Genomic DNA, 15,708 nt, shown 5'->3' with positions numbered 1-15,708 from the left:
GTTTCTTGGGATTTACTGGTTGATTTGACTTGTTTTTCGACTTTCTTCTTCATTTGTCTAAATTATTATTATTTTATTTTTACTTTTTATGATTACGTTTTCATAAAGGAATTTGACACTAGGACTGTTTTATGGTCCTAAATATGGTGCTTGATATACGCCATGATAACTGTGGAAGATTATTGTAAACCAGGTGGTTTTAATAATTATTTAGCAATAAAGAAATTACATCGCTTGCAGCTGTCTTTTGTTCTTTTTGTACTGTTTATTTTTAGAGACCCAGTTGTGTCTTCTTGTTTTACATTAGTCATGATGTTTAAGTTAACAAATTCAGGTGAAGAAGAATGAGTAATGTCTGTTTTGTACATTCTTCTCTTTAGAAAAACAATTTAAACAGGACACAGTAATGGCTAAAATTGCAAAATAGGTTTCCAACACATATCCTGTTAGTATATGGTATTGCTTCTAGCAATGCCAAAGGTGTTAAACCTAGTTAGTAGAATCTTTTTCTCCAGTGCATCTTGCCTTTGTGCACGGCTGGCAGCCTATTCTTTGTTTGCCTTTGGAGGTGCTGTGGCTTTAACCAAGATCAGGTTGCAAATGATGAACGGCTCCTCTTGTCTCTTCCATCCCCCCACCTGTTTCTAATAATGTGGGTGTCTCTCCAGGCACACTCTCTGTCTGCTCACTTTATTTATTTATTTTTCCCCCCCCTTTTTGACAGAACCTTCATTGGGCCCGAGACGTGTTGCTAGGAAGCAGTGTCCCATGGCAACAACTGAAGCACATGCCTGCACAAGGACTTTTCTGTGAAAGAAATAAGACTAATTTGTTCAATGTAAGTTTCCATTGATAAGACTTTACCTCATATTTTAAGGGTTGGTGATGGTGTGCATAAAATTTGTAGAGGTGGACGAGACAGGTAGTTTTCTCCCTGCCTTTCTTATTTAGTTGGGAGGTCAAAGTGTAAATTTAAATTATTGGACCATCAGTGCTGTGAGGAGGAATATCCTCTTTTGATAAATTCTGCTACAGGGACCTCTTGTGGAATTAATCTGCCTAACGGTTATCAATTTCTTCCCCTTCAGATAGTTTGCTTTCAGGGGGTGACATAATAATCTAAAATCTTCAATGACTGAATATGTTAGTTAATTATTCATGCTTAAAGATAGTTGAAAAGAGTGGCTGGTGGTAATTACTTGCTTTGCTATGTTGAAATACATTAGTGAACACTGTCTTTTTGACCTTCTCTTTTATACACTTTGATGTTTTGTTTACCAAAAAAAAAACCTTTCAGTTATAGAGATTCACTTCTTAAAGCTGAAATAGTTATTTTCAAAGTGTAATACTTCAAGGATCATAAAGGTGTTTTTTTTTTTTAATTTACTAATTTTTTTTTTTTATTTAAATTTATAATTCTATAGTATGTAAATCTGTCCTAATGACTTAAATAAATGGACTGTGAATGTTTTTATTTTTCTACTTTCTTTAACTAAGCTTACTCAATAGTAAATTTACTTAAGTACAAATAGCAGCTCAGTCACCTTGTACGTGAGACAAAGAATGAATAAACATCACCATCACCTTCGCAGGTAATTGTGAAATTCTGTGTTAGTGGAAATACTTTCCTGTAGCGATTATAGGACAGGAGAACAGAGCAGTTCATCCCAGGGATGGCTCTTATTGTGAGAAACACCTCATGCATAAAGCAGGATAGTCACTTCTGATAGTATTCAGAAAAATAAATAAGAGCAGTAACGACTTCATTATATGCTGTGTTTTCGACTCTTTAAAAAACAAAAAACAGCTGCTAGGTGCTGATTACTTGCTGACATCAAAATAATTCTTGTTGAAAGTTTGAGTTATGCTTGTTTAATATTAAATATATACCTGTAACTAGGGAATTTGTATAATGTATGACACTATATGATACTGTATGCTAGCAGTGGCTGCGGTTTAATGAAATCTAAGAATTGGACTTTTTTTAGTGTTTCACCAATCAAAAAAACATTTTTTTCAACAGATTGGTATATTTAAGTCAACATATATTGTTGGACCATGAATTTTAGATTTATAGTCCATATTTTCCAGATAATAAATGAATAATAGGAAACTAATGCCAACATAGTTGTTGAAAAATATTGCTGCCTATGAGACCATTGACATTTTTGGAGATGTTAATATTAGAATTGTGAACATGGTGACATCAGAGTTTAAAAATTTTGCTTTGCTAATTTAATCATTCATAACAAACCATTTCTTTTACTGCGTTTTGGCGTTCTAGTGAGCATGTTCTTTATCTAGTCCATCAGTAGCAGTGGAAGTGTCTCCATCTTACAGTCAACTAATGCAAATGTGAAAGCCTTTTCTCAAGCAACAGACTCTCAGTTTATTTCTCACATGTTCCACTGAAATGTTTGCATTTGATCAGACTGTAACAAAGGACTCTGTTTAAAGTTAATGCAATGCTACCTTACAGGTGAGCAGCTGTTTTTACAGAATATATAAATGATGTAATTAGAATAGCCTTCATATTTAATGAACCTGTTGGTAATTTTCAATTGCTGAAAACCTGCTTACTTCACTCTGTACAGGAGGAACTGCATGGGAGTTACTTTTTCTGTGGTAATGTACAATCCTCCCCCTACTCCACCACCAGCATTTGATATGTGCTGAATTATCATTGTGCGTTAGCTGACCCACTTTTTAAAATGAGGCCCTAAACATTTTTGTTGCCTGGAAAAAGTGCAGACATGCTGTATAACAGACGCACAATGCATGTCTCGTAAATCCTGGCCAACCCAGGCTTATAATCAAACAATTACGTAAAAATCACTTAATCTGAGCAAGTCTTTCTTGTCAGTTGTTTATTCACATATTCTGTTTTATCTTCATTTTATATGACTTAAAGATTGTTTTAGTTATTATTGTTTTATTTTAAAAAAGGCTGTTCACAGGTTTTACTCTTAAGGGACAACACAGTTAGCAGATGTGGAAAGAATAGTCATTCTAAAGTTAGTCCAGTAATTGAGGTGCATAGCTTCAAATGAATGACTACAGACTACACACTCTATGATGAACCAGAATATTATAAATGCCAATATAATATTCTAAAACCCAATTCATAGTCATGCTTCGGAGAAAGTCTTTCTTAGCATTTGTTCTTTCCTGACACAAGTAAAGTCAAGATGATTTATTTAAACACTTATTCATACTAAGTGGTCACTTTATTAATTCCACCTGTTCATTAACAAAAGTAATGACAGTTTCTTTGACCATGATATGATTGTTGGTGTGAGACATGGGGTTTCAGCGTCTCAGAAACTGTTGCTCTCCTGAGATTTTCTGTTATAGTAGTCTCTATAATAGTTTTCTGAGAAAAGTGTGATGATCAGTAAAGATCTAATGTGTGCTAGATGATAATTAGATAGGTCAGAGGACAATAGCCATATTTTCTGAAGCTTAAAGGAAGGCCAAAAATACTCGCATAACAGCTCTTTATAATCGAACTTTGCAAAAGAGGTATCTCTGAATGTATGCTGTGTTGGACGTTGAAGCCATGCTGAACTAGCGATTTTATTTTTATATCTGCTAGGCATTTGTACCTTTTGTGTAGATTTAACTACCCATAGCATTTTTTAAAGAAGTTATTACAAATTCCTTTATTTCTATTTGCATGCAATATTTTGATTTCATATTAAAAACCTAGTCAGTAAACATCAGAAATCCTAAATTATGTTAGTGTGGAATCTTTACAAAGTTAGATCTATCTTTATTTTTGGAGTCAATTTCTTAATAACACTAAAAAAAAATGTGAAGTTAAAAAGTCATGTTTTTAACTGACTGTCTAGCAAATTTTGTCACCCTTATAAACCTATTCCTAAAACTAGTCTATTCTGTACAGGGATGACATTTGTCTTCCTCAAAATTGTCGTTCTTGCGTCTATGATTTTTGACCTACACCATTCTTTCATGTTTGAGTTGCACCACAAAATACCTAGGATTAATGGATATTGGATGCATTTTAAAGTGCCACCAATGCTACTTTTACAACTGATCCTCTTTTGACTGTCTAGTTAATTAATGTTGTACATTACCAGAATTAACTTCAATGATGGTAAAAAGGGTGATGCTTTTATTATCATTTTTCATACCTGAAACAAAGTTCAGATCAGTCGCATAGTTACTTTTAAAGTTTCTTTAGGTAGACTATTATAGATTGTAGAGAAGAGCTGTATATGTAAGGTATTGCAGTATTGCTCAGGAATATGCCTAATTTGAAAGAATGCCTGCAAATTGTTAAGAAGGCAGGCTCTATTGTAGGATTAAAGTTGGACAGTTTAACATCTGTGGCAGAGAGACGGGCACTAAGCAAACTCCTGTCAATCATGGTGAATTCACTGCATCCACTTAACAGTGTCATCTCCAGACAGAGGAGTAGCGCTTCAGTGACACACTTTTGTCACCGTCCTGCTCCACTGACAGACTGAGGAGATCGTTCCTCCGTCACACTATACGACTATTCAATTCCACCCGGGGGAGTAAATGCTAACATTAATTTTATTTTAATTTTTTTTCATTTTTATTACTATTTAATTTAATATTGTTTCTTTGTATCAGGATGCTGCTGCTGGATTATGTGAATTTCCCCTTGGGATTAATAAAGTATCTATCTATCTATCAAATGACTGCCAATGTGTACTACAAAGATTTGAAAGGCAAAAAAAATCAAAGAGAGAAATGTAGAGAATTAGTGGGCAAAAATGGAAGTTGCTAGTTGTCTTGCCTACATGTATAATTTTGTATTTGAAACTACCTCAACACCTCTGAATAATTCAATCTGAAGGTATGTGCTCAGATTCTGTTTGTATTTTTGTCTAAAAGGCTGCTTTGTTTGCCCCTGCCTTCATTCCTTTTGTTAAGAGTTAACTGGAAGCTCTACAAACTGACACAGCAACTTTCATTCCCAATTTCTGTTGAAAATATAATGTAATAAACCATTTTAATTAACCACATCAAGTGAATGTGAGCAAGGAAAATGTGAAAAAACATGCAGGATCTGTAAGTCCCCACCCATGTCTTAAAACATGTATGAAGCAAAATGTGGATGATGAGGACTGTTAGATTAAGGGGACGGCACGCTGTATGAGTAGTTTAACAGTGTCTGCTGTTTAAAATTTAGAGTGTCTGCTTCTTTGCGGTTTTGGTTGCGCATTGCTTAGCAAATGTAGCAAACTTGTGTTTCCTGTTCTAGTTTTATTAAAAAAAAAAAAAATACGAACTTAAACAAAGCAGGTGGTTTTGTACACTTTGCTGTTTATTTCAGTGCTCATGTTACTACAGTGTTTCCATTTGAGGCTTTTAAGTGTTGGAATATTTTTATAATTTAATGTAAAGAGATCAGCATTTGGAAATTGAGCTCGCTCTCGCTCTCTCTCTGTCTCTCTCTCTACATGTTCTTTTCAACGGTAACTCTAAATTAGGTGTGTGAGTGAGTGTGCCTTGCAGTTAACTGGCACCTTATGACCCTGTGTTCGAATAGATGAGTTCAAAAAATGAATGGGTATATATTTCACTTCTTCTGACTGTATACTACATAAAACCTAGCTTGCTCAGTACTAAGGAATCAGAGGAATATGTTTAGTTTATTCATATAGCTAATTTTATATACAGTTTTCTAGGTTTAATATTGCTGTCATTTGAGCCCCCTGTTATTCTCACTTGAGAATGATTCTACTTAATGTATTTTACATTGTGTGCTACATTTGCACCTGCTATATATTTTATGCCTACCAGATTGGCTTTGCAATGTGGGAATCGTTCATCATTGCATTTGTGAAGCCAGTTTATGGCTGCTGTGGCTAGAGTGCATCCCAGCAGCATCAAATGCATGGCATCTGAAATGACTGACCACAAACGTGTGCACAAAGTCTCTGCCAGGAAGTATTCTGGGAAGCAAGTAGGTATTAGTCTGCCAATTTGTGTTGTTCACCTGCAGTTCTAACCTGGCTAAGAGCTGCAGAAGACAAAGCCATTTGCAACTATAATACAATAACAATGAATTACAGGATTTATTAACATTTGCCTAAAAAAATACACATATAAATAGTTGGACATGGCAAAATCATGTGATAATAAAATCCCATTAACAGAAGAACATGACATTAAAAGATATAAAACAAAAACTTTAGATGGCACATTCCATGGGCAGTGATTGGTCATTACCAGTGAAAACAAATGCCACAATACAAAGCTAGGAAGAGATGCAGAATTATAAGGGTTTTTTTTTAAACCTGTAAACTAATCAACATGGTTTCAGTTTTTTGTAAACTTAACTGAAAACTGATGCATATTAAGAAAAAGATTCTAATGATTCTATATTTCAGCTGGAAAAAGCAAGTTTTGGATAGCTCAGTAATGTGCTTCAGACAAGAGAGGCTGGTGTAAAACACAATGCCTGAGTTGACAACTAATTGAGAAAAATCAATGTTCGGGCCTGCCAATTACTAGAATCTCGTTTTTTCCACTAGTTTTTAAACAAAAGTAGTTATCACTCATCCAGTAATTTAACTGTAAACAATCAATTATGAAAACAATAGGAGACATGTTATTTAATCTATTGGAAAAATATAGCTGAATGAAAGGAATAAAAAGAGTAGGAATGACATTGATGAAAGATGGAGCATGTAAAAAAAAAACAACAAAAGAAAACACAGTCTTCTTATATGATATTTCTAGGTTTTCCGGCTGTGGCAATAGGAAGTCCGTACAGCACTGAACATTTATGAACACTTTGAAGTGCATACCAGTACTCGCTAGTCGTTGGAGCCTTGCTGCCTATAAGGCATGGGTGGACAAACCTTACTGCTTTAGGGCATACAAAACATTGAAAACCAAGTCAGTTGTCAAAAAATAGCATGTTTTTCTTTCTATATGCTAAGCTGGTTATAAACACAAAATGTGCAGAAATTAGCTCCATCGAAATGTAGATTCTGAGCATAATCGATATTATCCAATCTGAAAAGTATATCAGTGCAAACCATATAAATGTCCTATTCCTAAAATAATAGTAGTAGTGTAGTGTGTCATACAGAACATTTAGAAGTGAACTGAAATGTGAGAGCAAATAAATAATCAAGGAGAGTCCATGAAACTTTTATGTATACAGTATTTATTATTATGATTCTTATTTAACTTGATCCTTAATATCTGATCTCTTACCTGTGATTTGCAACTAATAAGATGAAGTTCTCTAGATGTCTTTTATTAGCAGGGCATGCTATCCTTGCTGTTTTTGAAAGTTTAATTTGGCTCTTTGTTGGGATCCTGATCATTTACCATGCTAATCCATAAAATGTGAAACAATTGGTTATTGTTCAACCGGACTGATAATAATCAAAATATGGAGTAAAGGGCCACCCAAGAGATTGCTTTATTTCTTTCTTATGTGTAAAGTTCTAGCTCGTACATTCCTTTAAATTCAGACTGCCTAGGCAAAATTGAGATAGCCTTTTGTCATAGAATCATTCTTAATCTGAGTTTGCCAACTTTTTATTTCTTGTAAAAGTCCTCCCTCCTCCCAATCTGTGATTTGTAGGAAGGTTTTTCGTTTGTTATTTAAGACTAGCTGAACATGTTAAAAAAAAAAAATGTACTTTATACCAACATGCTGAAACAATTCTTGATGCTTATCTTGCCCCCATACTGTTGTGCCTGCTCTAAAAGAACTTTTCAACATATACCCATTTTCTTTTTAATTTATTCATCCAGATTGTTGAAATGCTGTTTTGACAGAATAACAAATATTTATTGTTCATCTAAAATCAACTTATCAGTTTTATGCTTACAGAAGCAGAAAATCCTTGCCGTGTCATTGAAATCACAAATGAAGTACAATTTAAAAGACTACTTATGTTGTGGTTGTTGTTGCAACATTTGAAAATATTTTAAAGAAATGTGATTGTGGCTAAACAGGATTTGAAGAATCAATTGTATTTGAACTAGCCATTCTCTAGCCGTATTAAATATTTAGGGCTTCTCTAAAAATTATGGAATTTCTATACAGGGTCGGTTTGTCTAAGTATGTCTCTAGCTCTTCTGGTGAAAACCATCACTGTTTCTGTGATATGTATATTCGTAAATTAATCTTAATCAGCAATATGTGGACTGAAACACAAGTACCACTGGGGTGAAACAAATAGGTACAGAATCTTCTTTCACATATTTAATTTTATCTAAGATCTATTCTATCCTTAATTTGGAAAGTTTGATATTGTATCTGCAGGGCTGTCTGCATAATATGAAGGGTCTTCCACAAAGAAAAAGAAGATAGGGTGAATATGTTGAAATAATTGAGACAGTGTTTAAGTTAAGAGAAAGCCTGCATATGATTAACTGTTGTTTTCTACTTGTCCCCTCTACCATTCTTCCTGTATCTTATTTATGTTTATAAGGACTGAAGTATGAGGTGTTAACAGATCATCATCTTTTAAAATGCCATTAATTGAGTGGCATGCTAGCCTTTGTGTTGTCTCCCATATCAAGCATCCTGGACTCCGTTCTGATGCATGGTTGTTTTCTGTGTGGAGTTTGCACTTTTTTTCTTTGTTTCTGTATTCCACCCTAAAGCCAACTAAGTTCACTGGTTTTCCTTCCATATCCATTTAACAAATGCAAGTTAGGATGATGGATGTTTCCAAGTTGGCCTTTATGATGTTGTTAGTGTATTTCTTTGAAGTTGATAGGCCTCTGTGCTGTACACCAGAGCTTTTGTGTTTTACCATTAGTGGGACATGTGTATGTATTTAGTACTGGCTAATTTTTTCGTCAGGTTACTAACACTGTTAGCATGTCACCTATATATGCTGTACCTGTACAAGAGTTTAAGAACTGTATAATGCACTGTTGCCTAAATATATGGGGTTATTATGTATGAATTTGATATTTCAGGAAAATTCTCCATACGTTAAAATTGTTGTTTATTTGCTAATGAATCATGTGTCACTTCCTCACTCCCTACCATAGTACAGGAGAAAATATTGTAGTGGTATTGAAATTTCAACTTTGACTTTCCGAATGATTTTCTGTGTATTTGTTTTAACTAACTCTGGACAGAGTCACACAGTTTGTTGCATGGTGCCTCTTTATGTACAAGTGTGTATGCCAGTTCATCTTTACATCAATAGTTTATGTAACTCATGAAAGCAATCTTTTTTTTCTTGTAGTTAATGAGCTTAAAAAAGTAGAAATTTAAAGTAAAAATTTCATTTAAAGTTATTTTTTCCCCAAAACTTTTTAACAGTTTCATTCTAATTATGTTGGAATGGTTTTGACCACTATGGCAACTTTTGTTTTTTGGGACAACAGTTTACACTAAAACAATCTGGGGAATTAAATTTTTTTTTTCCATCAGTGAAAGAATTTACCAGATCTGCAGAGAGAAAGTGACCTGTTCATTGACTGATCATTGTTCCATACTTAAACATACATTACTTTTGACAAGATAGCAATGATGAAGTTTTTGTATCCGCACTGATGATTTTACTTCCACCTCTGTTGCCCTCCCCTGGGCTCCATCCTGGGACCTCTTCTGTTCTCCTTATACCTGCTGCCACTCAGCGCTATTTTTCCTTTCATCTTTATGCAGAGCACTGTCAGGTTTATTTCCCTCTGAAGCGCCAAGGTCCATGTTCTGTCCAGCCCCTGCTTGATTGCCTTATTGACATAAGGAGTTGGATGGCATTAAATTTTCTAAATTTTAATGAGAACAAGACAGAAGTCATGCTATTTAGACCCAATAGCACCAGTGGGACCCCCTGCATCGACCTTTCCACTGTGGCTCAATTTGAGAAATCCATGATCACAAAGTTAGGTGTGAATATGGATTCCAGTTTAAAACTTGACAACCATGTGGACGCAGTGGTAAAATCTTGCTTTTTCTAGTTGAGGCGGCTGTCAAATATCAAGCCTGTTTTTTTGTCTAAGCACAACCTTGAAACAGTGATACCTGCTTTTATAACATCTCGTCTAGATTATTGCAGTGCGCTTCTTTTTGGAATTAGCCAGGCCTCCATTGCTTGCCTACAGCTGGTGCAAAACGCTGCTGCTCGATTTTTAACTGGCACAAGAAAGCATGAGCATGTTACCCCGATTTTGGCTTGTCTTCACTGGCTTCCAATTCGTTTTCGAATCCATTTTAAGATCCTTGTATTTATTTTTAAATCTTTTAAAGGTTGTGCCCCACTTTATTTGTCGGTACTGCTGCACCTTTACGTACCGTCTCGTTCTCTCAGGTCAGCAGACCAGATGCTTTTACGTGTTCCCAAGGCACGATGCAAACTCCGTGGTGATCGAAAATTTTCAGTTGGAGCCCCAAAACTCAGGAACAATTTGCCGTTGCACGTTAGGCAGGTTCCTTCGCTAGCTGTCTTTAAATCCTATTTAAAAACGCATTTTTACTCTCTGGCTTTTAACCCAGTATGATATGTTGGCTATCTGTATACTTTTTATTAAGAATCTTTTTATTTCTTATGTGTTTATATGTTTCTGTATCATTTACCCTTTGGTTTAATATGTCTGATATGTTGGGTTTTCTTTTTTTTTTTTTTTATTGTACAGCACTTTGGTCAGCCTTGATGTTGTTTTTAAAGTGCTTTATAAATACAATAAATGAATAATTTTGGCTTTGTATAAATTTGTACCATGCCGTTCAGATGAATGACACCCTGGGACTGATATTTTATATTCAATATACAGCAGTCGTTTTTGCCTCTTCTCCTAATTTGTTTCAGCTTAGAATTTTAAGTTTTATGAAAACAGGAGAAATATTTAAAGGTACAGGTGTTGAGCTTCACTGCAAGCTCAATTGGATAATTGTGTTGACTACTGACCTAAAGTAGTCTTGCACTGGAAGGATTGGCTTTCTGAATTGAGTTGTTTGTGTGGTTGACCAAATGTTCAGAATCCACTGTTTATGGTGTGCTAGACTTGAGTTGTACTGTGGCCAGATCAGAGCACTTGATGATGATTGAGGTGAGTGCCACAGGGAGGTCATTTAGACATGTAGATTAACATATATATATATATATATATATATATATATATATATATATATACAGTGGTGTGAAAAACTATTTGCCCCTTCCTGATTTCTTATTCTTTTGCATGTTTGTCACACAAAATGTTTCTGATCATCAAACACATTTAACCACTAGTCAAATATAACACAAGTAAACACAAAATGCAGTTTTTAAATGATGGTTTTTATTATTTAGGGAGAAAAAATCCAAACCTACATGGCCCTGTGTGAAAAAGTAATTGCCCCCTGAACCTAATAACTGGTTGGGCCACCCTTAGCAGCAATAACTGCAATCAAGCATTTGTGATAACTTGCAATGAGTCTTTTACAGCGCTCTGGAGGAATTTTGGCCCACTCATCTTTGCAGAATTGTTGTAATTCAGCTTTATTTGAGGGTTTTCTAACATGAACCGCCTTTTTAAGGTCATGCCATAGCATCTCAATTGGATTCAGGTCAGGACTTTGACTAGGCCACTCCAAAGTCTTCATTTTGTTTTTCTTCAGCCATTCAGAGGTGGATTTGCTGGTGTGTTTTGGGTCATTGTCCTGTTGCAGCACTCAAGATCGCTTCAGCTTGAGTTGACGAACAGATGGCCGGACATTCTCCTTCAGGATTTTTGGTAGACAGTAGAATTCATGGTTCCATCTATCACAGCAAGCCTTCCAGGTCCTGAAGCAGCAAAACAACCCCAGACCATCACACTACCACCACCATATTTTACTGTTGGTATGATGTTCTTTTTCTGAAATGCTGTGTTCCATTTACACCAGATGTAACAAGACATTTGCCTTCCAAAAAGTTCAACTTTTGTCTCATCAGTCCACAAGGTATTTTCCCAAAAGTCTTGGCAATCATTGAGATGTTTCTTAGCAAAATTGAGACGAGCCCTAATGTTCTTTTTGCTTAACAGTGGTTTGCGTCTTGGAAATCTGACATGCAGGCCGTTTATGCCCAGTCTCTTTCTTATGGTGGAGTCGTGAACACTGACCTTAATTGAGGCAAATGAGGCCTGCAGTTCTTTAGACGTTGTCCTGGGGTCTTTTGTGACCTCTTGGATGAGTCGTCTCTGCACTCTTGGGGTAATTTTGGTCGGTCGGCCACTCCTGGGAAGGTTCACCACTGTTCCATGTTTTTGCCATTTGTGGATAATGGCTCTCACTGTGGTTCGCTGGAGTCCCAAAGCTTTAGAAATGGCTTTATAACCTTTACCAGACTGATAGATCTCAATTACTTCTGTTCTCATTTGTTCCTGAATTTCTTTGGATCTTGGCATGATGTCTAGCTTTTGAGGTGCTTTTGGTCTACTTCTCTGTGTCAGGCAGCTCCTATTTAAGTGATTTCTTGATTGAAACAGGTGTGGCAGTAATCAGGCCTGGGGGTGGCTACGGAAATTGAACTCAGGTGTGATACACCACAGTTAGGTTATTTTTAACAAGGGGCAATTACTTTTTCACACAGGGCCATGTAGGTTTGGATTTTTTCTCCCTAAATAATAAAAACCATCATTTAAAAAGTGCATTTTGTGTTTACTTGTGTTATATTTGACTAATGGTTAAATGTGTTTGATGATCAGAAACATTTTGTGTGACAAACATGCAAAAGAATAAGAAATCAGGAAGGGGCAAATAGTTTTTCACACCACTGTATATATATATATATATATATATATATATATATATATACACTGTATATACATATATATATATATATATATATATATATATATATATAATACTAGCAAAATACCTGCGCTTCGCAGCGGAGAAGTAGTGTGTTAAAGAAGTTGAAAAAGAAAAGGAAACATTTTAAAAATAACGTAACATGATTGTCAAAGTAATTGTTTTGTGACTATTATGAGTGTTGCTGTCATCAAGGATTTGATTATCATTATTTTTTTCAATCAGGTTCGTATTTGGAGGATGTGTTGTATTCAAGTTACATTCCGTGTTTGTCAATGTTGTAAAGATAACAGGTTTCCTTCATCGAAGTGTTCACTACCCAAATCGCTACTCGTGAATCTAAGATGTTTAACAGGCATTCCCGGTATTAACTTGTGGATTTGCCTGCAAATATTTAGCGACAGCATGTCTATTAACTTGTGGATTTTTCTGCGAGTATTTAGCGACAGTGTCTCTATGAACTTGTGGATTTGCCTGTGAGTATTTAGCAACAGCATGTCTATTTAACTTGTGGATTTTTCTGCGAGTATTTGGCGGCAGTGTCACAAAGTTGTTACCGTCTAGCTGCATCAGAAAATGTACCACAACATCTGACAAGCCTCCTTTTTACTGTTTTCTCACAGCCTGGATTTCTGCTGTCATAATCGGTTTGAGTTTCATGGTTTTTTTCAATTATGTTAGTATTTGCAGGACTTGTGTTGAAGTGACATTCGGCATCTGTCAAGCGTTGTAAGCATATAACCATCTTCATAGATAACTTTGCATCCAGCTTTTGAGAGTTGAAACATTCATAAACAACAAGTGTCCACTGCTGAAATCGTCACCTGTAAATCTAAGATGTTTAAGAGGCATTGGCGGTTCTCCAAAGGTGTAAAATATTTGGCCATTTCGGTCCACTTGAAAGCAACAACCGAACAATTCAGTGGCAGCCATCAACTCACATGCAGAAGCACAGGTGAAGGGCTTAAGCATTTCACTCTCCTAGTGCTTCTGTGTAGTATAATTATCTCCTGTACCGTCATCAGTCCACACCTTGAACCTGTCCCAGTCATTCAATACATAAGACAAAATGTTCCTCCAGATATCAAGAGTGAGCCTGATATGGCCGTGCAATAGTAACAAAAAGAATAGAAAAGGCAGGTGCCATCTCCAGGCATGGAAACCACTCGGTAAGTGACAGTTCTTTGATCGATGGTGATCACCTCGATAGAAATGTTAATGCGGATACGGTTGGAATGATAAAGGAAATGGGTACCTGAACAATGTAAATTAAGTCTAAAATACCTACACAATAACTATAATCGTAATAAACAATAAAACAGCGGAGAAGCCATGGATTAAATAAGAAGGCTGCAGTTATCAGCAGGGAGACGTGAATACCGTGGCGAAGCAAAGAAGGAAATGAAGAGACTGGAGCGACGGACGGCCTTATATGGACAGGCAGTCAATTAGGTGGGAGGCGTGGGGATGGGGGGCGCAACGCCGCCTCACACGGTGACCGAGCTGCAGGCTATGAACGTATATATGTACGTAAGTAGAATTCAATTATGACCGTTACGCGTAGAATTTTGAAATGAAACCTGCTTAACTTTTGTAAGTAACCTGTAAGGAAAGAGCCTGCTAAATTTCAGCCTTCTACCTACGCGGGAAGTTGGAGAATTAGTGATGAGTGAGTGAGTGAGTGAATGAGTGAGTCAGTCAGTCATTCAGTCAGTTGGTGAGTTGCTTTTTATTAGTATAGATGAAGAGAAAGCTTGAGGTTGCGTTGTTTTTTGTGGTTGTTGCTTTGTGGCATTCTTGATGTAAAGAGAATTGTTTATTTTGGTTTACATTTGCATTGGGCCGAGGCGTATATGTGTGCAGTTTAATGAAGTTTATTGTCCCAAACAATAAACAAGATATGCTGTAACCTTTTAGTCAAAGCTACTTTCTACAACAGTTAACAAACGTTTTGATGATAACAGCCAGCATCATGTCCAGCTGATTGTTTCTAAGTCAGAGGCTGACATACCATAACTGTTGTGTCGACCTGTAAAGACTACAGGTTCAATCTGGATCACTTGATTGCTGGCTGAGATGACATGCATATAAATGTCTTCCTATTTAAGCCACATCCTCGGGTACTAAGGTTTTGACGGTCTTCATGAAAACATATATTATTCTAAATAGTGCCTGTGTTGTGATTGAAGGCCTTATTTGGATTATTCAGAACTAAAGTAGGATAGGTTGTAGGGATGTCAAAGTTGAAAATGAGATTACTGTAAGCACCTTGTTCCACTTATAAAATTTGAATGTGCATTTGCGAATTTGCAGCAGATGATCTGAGGGAGGTCGTAATTCCACTCAAACCTCTCAGCAGTTCTGCAGGCATCCTCCTCTGTAGGAACTATAATTAATCATTTAATGACAGAACAATTAATTAGTATATATTCATGCTTCATGGTTTTTCAGTATGTGTGAGTGTCTTGAGTGTGTGGTTGCACAATTTATAAGGCACAATTAGAACTTGAGTAGCAAGTAATGTAGATGCCTTTAACATGGGCCTGATTTAATAATGGGTTGCATGAGATTCTCTTATCACTTTATGTCTCTAAATTCAGCAATCGCATTTGTTATTAATCTCCCATTTAATTTGTGGTTAACTGATTTGGCATAATAGAAGTGTGATTTAGCACTTTAGGACTTGTTGGACCCAAAATACAAACTTTTGAAACTTCCCTAAAAGTAAGTACTACATGCTTGTTAAGACCAATGTTATTTTGCAGATTATTTATACAACCATGTGTATGGGAACAAAATTGTACATTATTATTTGCTTTATTTACTCTTTTATCCAAGGTGACTTGCAACTTTTGAGGTATAATCGGTTCCTTTTATTCTATTTTTTAAAGTGGAGCACTGGCCGATGAAATGACTTGGGCATGCTCACACAGTGTCAGTAACAGGATTTG

General features: G+C 35.9%; 1 protein-coding gene across 4 annotated transcripts in view; it reads left to right on the top strand.

Moving 5' to 3' along the window:
- The window catches only part of cabin1 (calcineurin binding protein 1), a 120,793-nt gene that overhangs the window by 58,392 nt on the left and 46,693 nt on the right, over window positions 1–15,708 (top strand). For all 4 annotated transcript variants that reach the window (XM_039772098.1, XM_039772099.1, XM_039772096.1 and 1 more), the window contains one exon: window positions 725–838. In XM_039772098.1, coding sequence (XP_039628032.1) covers window positions 725–838 — 114 coding nt within the window. The remainder of the gene's footprint in view (window positions 1–724; window positions 839–15,708) is intronic.

Source organism: Polypterus senegalus, chromosome 12 (assembly GCF_016835505.1).
Source record: "Polypterus senegalus isolate Bchr_013 chromosome 12, ASM1683550v1, whole genome shotgun sequence".
Classification (NCBI taxonomy): domain Eukaryota; kingdom Metazoa; phylum Chordata; class Cladistia; order Polypteriformes; family Polypteridae; genus Polypterus; species Polypterus senegalus.
The sequence above is the reverse complement of the archived record's forward strand: the minus strand, read 5'-3'. Positions and strand labels throughout refer to the sequence as shown.